At 40.4% G+C, this 8,902-nt stretch overlaps 1 protein-coding gene across 1 annotated transcript; it reads right to left on the bottom strand.

Annotated features, from left to right (window-relative positions):
• Positions 1 to 1,579: 1,579 nt before the first annotated feature.
• On the bottom strand, positions 1,580 to 6,304 carry adoa (2-aminoethanethiol (cysteamine) dioxygenase a). Its single transcript, XM_067576387.1, has 2 exons — positions 5,708 to 6,304; positions 1,580 to 3,130 (listed from the first exon to the last, which is right to left on the bottom strand). The coding sequence occupies exons 1-2, from the start codon at positions 6,041 to 6,043 to the stop codon at positions 2,675 to 2,677; spliced, it is 792 nt and encodes a 263-aa protein (XP_067432488.1). The 5' UTR covers positions 6,044 to 6,304; the 3' UTR covers positions 1,580 to 2,674.
• Between the last annotated feature and the right edge of the window lie 2,598 nt (positions 6,305 to 8,902).

Below are 8,902 nucleotides of genomic sequence, written 5' to 3'. Positions count from 1 at the left end.
CATGGCTTCAAATAAAGACATAAATCTCCAATATTCTGAGGTAAAAAGTTCAGAAAATTTTCCAAATTTATGAAGCAGAACTATGTTTTTTCTATTTCTATCTGTTTGCACAATTGATCAGTGTGCTCCAGTCCCTTTTGTTCTCTGGAAGCCTGCTGTCCTCAAACTGAGAAGCACCTGATTCAACTATGTTTTTTCTCTTATCTTACTACCCCTCAGATTTATCTTATAACCCTTACAAAGCAGTTCAAACTAGCAACTACAAGAATAAAATGCTGCTTATGCATTGACTCATCATGATAATAATATATTAAATGTATTTAATATATCAGTCACAGAGCGGTTTTCTGCCTAATAAGTACTTTTACTTTGGTACTTTAACTACATTTTGCTGCTAATACTTATGTACTTTTACTTAAAGGTACACTATGCAGGATTTGTCAGTTGCTGTTTGTAAACACAACATTCAAAGTTGATCCCTCTTCCCCGGCTCAACAGAGAGAAAGCAGTGGTGGTTGAGTCAGCTCGAGAGTGAATGAAGAGAGGGAGCAGTGGTAGTGGAGAAGAACGCAGATGAAATAAAGATAAATAAAACATTATTTTCTGATTGTTTCACAGCGGTTACATTCTAAAGCACAAACAGGTCCACACCTCTGCACAACCCTGCATGGATGCTGTGTGAATGCAGAGCTTCATCCTGTCCGCTGTGGCCTCTCCTGCAGCTCATTATTCATCAGTGACACAGAGACAGAGAGCAGAGCGGAGCAGAAGGAGAGAGACGGAGACAGTGATGTAACCAGGTGGCTATGCTAAAAGTCCCGACCTCACACCCTGCATGCTGTTGTTGGCTGGGGGCTACACATCCACTGACCAAAGGCTGATGCCCAGAAGTGTCTGGAACACAGCGAAATAAAAAGAAAATAAGAAAATACAGGCAGAGGGCAGAGTCTCTGTAGATACATACACTGCTGCACACTTCTAGTGGGTCATACATGATGATTGAGAGGGATGACTTTTGTATGAGTCTATACGTTGTTTTTAGGAAAATCCTGCATAGTATACTTTTGAATAGGATTTTTCATGCAGGACTTTTACTTGTAATTTTGATTTTAAATGATGTTTTTACTTAAGTAAAGGATCTGAATACATCTTCCATCCCTGCATGTCACTTCCACAGTATCGTAAAAACTGTTTTAACCAGAACACACACTGATGATATTTTGACACACCAAAGGAGGAAAAGCACACGTTAATTAGTAACATTAATGATGTCTGAATCATGCTTATTCAAACTCATGACCCAGGCATAGTGCATGACGGTTCACCAGTATGACACCTGAGTGGAATCCAATGTTATCAGTTCAACGTTTGCGTTCCCTGCTATAAATCAGAATTTCTGCTGTGACGGTATGGAGCATGCTGGGACACACGTCATTAATTACACCTGCATGTTCCCTTCAGATCATCTGCTGTCAAACAGTTCTATAAAAGGTGCTTCGTTTCATGAGCATTGGATAAACTTTGTAGAATCAAAAAGATGCTTTTATGGTGGTGAAATTGACAACAAATGCTACAGGGATTGTTTACTGAACTTTACTGATTTTTAAATCGAGAACGATAGAGGACTTATCAGACAACATGAAATTAGATGTTCCATGATTATTCCCATCTATATTTATTGTTCCACATACTGTACATTCAACATCAGAGTAACAATCATTGTGAAACTGACACAGAGACCTGTGTGGAGTCTAGTGTACGCCAAGGCAGGCTGGAGATATAAACTACAGTAAACTAACATACAGAGTGGAATATATCAAGCTACATTTAAAAGGTAGTGAAGAAAGTAAGTGAAGAAAGTGTGTTGGCTGTATCCCATGAACATATACAGTCTGGACTGGGTTTTAAAGATTTCAGTCAGCCTTCAATATGATCCATCACATACACCATAAACACTCTGGATGGAGTTATATTAGTTGTAATGACATCAGTTTTTTTCCCCCATAATGTCCAGACCTGTATATGAACCATTTTATCTGGAATAAGTTAAACACAAAAAATAAAGTGTATAATGTAGTGTGTGCACTTTGGAAGAAGAAAGGAGTGTGTACAATAGAAATGGCACTCTTAATAAGTGTACATTCAATATTCACAAATAAGGCAGGTATGACTTGAGTTACAGGCTTTGGCATTAAGACATGTCATGATCTGGAAGTCCTCTGCGGCAGAGTGAAGAACAACGTGTAGCAGGCTTGCACAGCCTCACACGACACAGATCTGATGACACCCTGTCATTCACATAACATTTGGCTGATGACATTCATGTGCGCACAAGGCAACATAATGGTCCGAAGCAAAAAACACCATATTTGGAATGTGAATTCCTTGTCAACACTTTCCCCCAGTACAGATTGGATTATTTAAGGTTTGTGGAAGGCAGTTCAGTGGTCCTTATGCTGTGTGGGGTGTCTGTGAGGTCAAAGCTATGACCCCAACTCAAGACCCTGTTTCTGTACATTTTTCCCTGCAGTAGAATCCTTGAGCAAGGCACTCGCTTCCTTTGAGTTCCAGGTAATAAATACCTCCCAAAGCAAAAACAGAAATTCCACATGTGGATGGATGGATGTCACACTGTCGTATACTGGAGTGTAGCTCCTGTGGTCAGAGGTTGCATTCAGAAAGAGACTGTAGGGCCTGGGTAGGGTTCCCCTCCACACCAGAAGTCCTCTGGCTGCGGGATTTCTAGCAGCCATGTCTCTTCTTTCTCATTCTCTTCTCCCTGCTGCTCCTGGTTACCCTTTCCATCTGTTTCCCCTTCCGCCACAGTTTGCAGGACTTTGTAATAGTGACAGTCCCGGCCATCATCTGGATTGTACGGCGGTGCCAGGATATCCAGGAAAGCAGCTGGCCCTTCCACTGCATCAATCTGGTGCAGATTATCCCGTACAGGAGTGAGGAGGCATGGCCCGCTGTTCTCTGAGTACTCAGCCACTGAGCGGAGCACGGAGCGCCGCAGGGAGGCCGTCTGGAACATGGGCAGAGGAGGCTCGAAACGAGGTGGGGCGGTGCTGACAGTCAGGTCGTTCTCCAGCTTGTCAAAACAGCGGACGCTCACCTTGCCGTAGAGAACCTGGACAAAAGACAGAACATTTGTGAACCATGTGAAGAATATACAGCAGGTTGTTGCAGAAGCAAACAGCAACAACTGACTTTTATCTATCTTATCTAAGAACTATCTATCTACAGTATGTTAATAAAGTCCTCCATGTCTTCTTCTTCTCTTTATTATTAGACTTACACTCTTCAAGCCTGTTCTACTGTTTAGCTCTGCAGCAGAAGTTTCATGGGAATGTTCAAAACAGACCATTTTAAAACTATCAAATCACAAATAAAACTGTCGACCCATGACGACCCATATGTTTTGTTTCAGGGAATACATAAAACTGTGCCCCCTTTCCGTTTTGGGGTGCCACAGTGAGATGACACGGGGAGTGATTATGGGTCCCTGGGGGAAAATGAAGGACATGTAACAAGTATCACAGCTTTTTGACTAACAAGAGATTGCAATGAGAGCTGCAATGATTTGCCACTATTTTGTATCAATTCATAGTTTAAAACTGTCAAACATTCACTGCTTCCAGCTTCTCACAGATGAGTTGCACTAAAAATTTCAATGCTTTTTGATGTTTTATAGACCAAATGATTTATCAATGAATCAAGAAAATAACAGATGAATGGATACTGCATAATCAGTTGCAGCCCAAATTACAATGAACAGTGTCAGAAACAGTGTGGATGTGTGAACAGCTGGGCTGCACTGATCCTATTTCTGACTCCAATACCCAAATTCTGGTTACTGGCTTGTATGAGTGCATATACAATGCCATTGCTCTTATTTCTTTTTCAAATTTTAATATGTAAAGCTCTGTGTGTGGATCTGATTGTTCTAGGATTACAGTAACAATGAGGTACACACATCACCTCACTACAGGTGGAGATGTCCATACACCAACGTCCTTTTCAATTATATTGATCTACAAAGTTTATGAAATTGCATGGTGACAACTTTTAAATGAGAACAGTTCTGATCTGTTTATTAAGGTCCATATCAACACTAATAACAATCGAGTGCATCATCCGCTCGCTACGCACACATATTACGCAATGTCCTATTCTTTAACGGAGCTACGCTACCAAGAGTTTCCCAGGCAACAGCACAGAGGTTGACTCACGTATCAGAACAGCGCTGCACGGAGGCTCTCAAACGCTACTGATTTCTGAATGAATGGATATTTGGCGTTATTTTTGGCATTAAACATATTATTTTGGCCTGGCGGGGGTTCTTGTTATAATTTTAGGAGAAACACTGATTCAGTAAACGTTCAGTAAACGCTCACTAAACGTTGAGTACAGTTAAACCCAGCAGTCTCCATTAGGTTGGGTGAGTTCAAAGTTGTGAAAACATTTTCATAGATAATTTGTTAGTCTGTCCCTCCCGCCGCAGGAAAAAATGGATTAATCTGGGAAGGCTATTGATGTATCACTTTTCTCTTTATGAAAGCAACAGAGCAATTATTCGACCAATGAGAATTTGGTCGGACGAGAGCACATCAACTGACTAATCGACCGGTCGACTAGAACCCTAGGAATAATACTTAACTTGTGTTACTTTACAGTAATGTAACTATTCACAACTTTAATGAGAATACACACAATTTAAGCGCAATAACTTAAATGCAGATTTGAAAACTTCATGTTGACACAGGGTCCCTCTACAAGACATGGCCACAGGCCTGCCTTTGTTGATGTTGTACTTCAGTGGTGCAAATTCCTGAACTAATCTGCAATTAATCACTTGACCAAAATCAACTGACATACAGTGAACCTGGGGCTTTTGGGCCCCCAGGGCAATTGCCCACTTTGACAAAGTAAGACATGTTTGCATCTTGCATTTTGCATATAATGGAACGCACCTTCATCTGAACATTTTTGTATTCATGTACTTACAGTTATGTACATGTAGATTTTTTCTTCTGTATTTATTGCGCACACTTGTCTCTTGTCTATATACAGTATGTTACACCGTGGCCCTGGAGAAATGAAATTTCACTCCTCTGTATGTCCTGTGCACACTGTGGATTGACAATAAAGCCTGACTTGACTTAAAGCTGGTAAAGCAGCCCTCATATCTATCTAATAACTAGTGGATGGCCACGTCTATGTTCAGAGCATCCTTGGTGTGCACAGAGGGGACCAGCATGCCATTGGGCCCTCTGATTGGCAAAAAGTGCATACGTGTTAGTAGTGTGGTGATTACAGTGACAGTGGACATTCCACACTCCTTGAGATAGTAAAACACATGCTACCAACTCAGTTTGAAAAGCAGTGATTTTGCTGCAATGTGGGCCTGGTTTTGGCAAAGGTGTACAACTCACAGAGGATGACATAAAATAGAAAGTTTTATTATTTGTTTCTAATCTTGGGTGAACCACCTGAAAATGTTTTAAGACCTTCTTTAAATGGATATTTATTGGGTCATTACATATTTAAAGACAGATCTTAATTAGTGTGCTGAGGTGTAGCCGAAGGCTATAACTTATGCATTTTCCTAGCTAGCTATAGCTTAAGCAAACTGATCGATATAAGTCAGAACAGCGAGAGAACAGCTTCAAAGGCCATAACAGATTAGAGAGGAGGTGTAAAAGACCTTCAGCATCCCGTTCATGCCCGGGTGGTCGTGCAGCGGTATGGAGGCACCGGTCCTCAACAGGAACACCCCCATGCTGAACACCTCCGTCTCGCAGATGTGCATGTAGGTGACCGGGGGGTTCTGGGGCCCCGCTGCCCCGGAGCTCGCTTTGGTTTTCCGGGGAGCAATTTTTAGATCGGCAGCCCTGACCGCGGTCACCAGGGAGATGAGTTCACTCTGTTTGTCTGCGACGAAGTAATTCTCCCCGTTAGCCGAAGACTTCAAGCCTTTAAAGGAGATATAGGCTTGCTTTGCTATTTTCTGGATGAGAGGAGTTTTGTTGTCCCGCGGCATTCTGGTTGCAGGGAAAACTAACGGGTTATCGGTGTGTCCCTGGCACTTTTCCGACGCAAATAAAACCGTGTTAGAATGACTTGCAGATCCTCTAGTGTCACCAAATGTCGTCCAGAGACGGTCGGTCCGCGTTAAAAAAATGATAAAAAAGCGACTTTTATAAAAACAAAACGCATTTCTTGGTGATAAAGTCTAATTTCGCCCCCAGATGTGAGCCTCCTTCCAGTCATTTTCCAGTCTCACCTCTTCATCCGCGCTCACGGAGCCTGCGCACAAAACGCAAAGCAGCATGGGATATAGAGTACGAGAAAATATAAACGTGATCTAATTGGAATAAACGTGACCCGTGCAGCACTTCTTTATCACATCATATAACAGAAATGGGCTTGTGGTTATGCGACTTTAAGGCTTGTGCTGACATATCAAATTCAATAACAGGTCAGATAGTGATGCAGACGGTGAGACTACATTTCCTAGAAGTCCTGGGTACGACCGAGGGATGCAGAGGGGAAGGCCAGATAGGCCATTGAACTCCGCAGCTCTCCCCCGCCCCCCATCACATCCTCTATCACGTTTTCTTAACACTGTCTTTAGACTTCATACAATTACATATTTAAATAAAATAATAAAGGCAGGATTTGAAACCACATAAGTGTAGCTTTTATTTGTTTTATCGACTCCTCTAACTGCTGAAGAGGAATACACCTGTACAGGCCTGTAAGGCATACCTGTTAACCTGTACTACAATTTAAAAAAAATCCATGTTGAGAATTTATGAAGGACATTTGCTCACTGTAAAATGTTCCAGAGGGCATAAAACAAACTATTGCACCTTTTCTGTCATTTGTTACACAATATTCATTGTAATATTTGTTCAGTTAAAGGAATAGTTCTACATTTTTGGAAATATGCTTATAAATGACACATTATGGTTTTAGACAGAGTTTTGGAGAAAATATTTTAGAACCATCAAAAGCTGAGCACTTCCCAGAGTCTTGCCCACCATCCATCATCTGACAACCTGTGCTATAGCAAGACACTGCACAGAAGTGCTGGGTAAATGGATACTCTGTTGTTGCCCTAAAACCATATATGATATGTAATTTATTAAATTAATCAATAGTGAGATTAAAAGTGGCATTTTTGTTCAAACTTGAAATAGATAATATTCTATTATTCTATAGAATAGTAGAATAAAACATACAAAGTTACATTATAAAAGTAAAAAATAGTAATTCACAACTATTTTTTTGCAGTGTACACTCACAAAACATGTTTTCATTAAAGGACCTAATGGCAGGCACACCAATTAATACAAAATGTCTACTACAGACCAGTTGGGGGTGTTTATTTTATTGTTAAAATTTATTGTTAAAATCTGTTGTTACATTGTTACATGGAGTCTCAGTCATTACACACAGCACTGAAGTCTGTGTAATCCATGATTAATGTGTAAATAATGTGTAAAGTTCTTGTAAGTAGCCTGGAATTGATAACGTCAATGTGCAAGATGTATGTGGAGAATGGACGAGAATGTAAGTGACACTAAATTGTTTGGATATATTTTGTCCAACATCAATGTTGGTTTCACCTGTAATGTGTAATTACACATTAGACTTCTTTTGCAGAGAGTAGTTTCAGTGAGTGTTCACAGCGAGGTCTGTAGATTATTTGAGACTGTAGAGGAGAATAGACTAATTCTATCAAAAGTAGAGGAAAAATGTTTTATTTTGTTTTTGTTGGTTTGTTTGTTTTTCTGTGATATAGCTGAATCAAACCTTGTCGTCTACTCAACATATTGAATGGATTGGAGTCTACTGTATGTGTCACAGTTTTGAGACTGTCATCAGAAAATTGATAGCATCAGTTCTTGTTCAAATGCTTAAAACGACCTATTGTCCCCTGTGTGGGCATGGGAATAATGACTGAAGATTAAGAAGCATGAAATTGTCATCCTGCCACAAAACCTTTTAAGGGGTGTCAAGACAGAACTGAAAGTAAATTCTCCCTGGGCAACGTGAACAAAGAGGGATTACAAACTGGTAAAAGTGGTCACCTGCCCAATTTGAGTGAGTAATGTAAGGTGAGAAGTCATGTTCAATCTACACACACCATTAAGGAGGTTGAGGTGGATGGTTGTGGATGGCATGTAAAATGTTGGACAAACACCAGAGATTTGCATCCCCTCTCCTACCAAAAGTCAACACTGAGTTCTCTTAACTATGACCACAATCTTTCCCTAAACTTTATCAAGTAGTTTTAATTGCCTAAACTTAACCAAACCTTAACCATGGAGGTTGTACAGCAGAAAACGCTCATACAAATTGTTTTTGGAACAGTCATACTACTACTACTTATTTTGTCATTTAGGTATGAGGACTTCTTGTCCAATCCATAGTACAAGCCACAGGTTATGCCAACAAGTGATTAAGGGCACAAGGCATTGTCAGGACTCTTAATGTTGTCCTAAGGCTCAATAATGTTCAGCAGGGAGGAAGTATCCTCTGATAAGAGGGGCCAACTGCCATTTATGGATCTAGACAGCAATGAGTCAAAGATTGTTTGTACTTCAGTTCAAAGTCAATTTTTTCTGTAATGTAGGTTTGATTTTCTGAATGTTGATGAATCATTATCTATGATGGAAATCAAGCATCATTCATGAAACCAAAAAAAAAAAGTGTTAACCTATATAGTTGTGTCTTCCGCCTGTCACTGCCTTCTGAAGCAGCAGGAAGTGAGCATGGTTAATCCAACAACAAAACACGAGGCTGACTCACCAGCATCACAAACACCTTCTGAGCAAATGTACTTTACCGATCGCATGTGTGTGTGCACAAATGTGTAGGTGTATTTGTGTGT

The sequence above is a fragment of the Thunnus thynnus genome, chromosome 20 (assembly GCF_963924715.1).
Source record: "Thunnus thynnus chromosome 20, fThuThy2.1, whole genome shotgun sequence".
In the NCBI taxonomy this organism is placed as follows: domain Eukaryota; kingdom Metazoa; phylum Chordata; class Actinopteri; order Scombriformes; family Scombridae; genus Thunnus; species Thunnus thynnus.
This window is presented reverse-complemented; position numbering and strand designations above follow the sequence as displayed.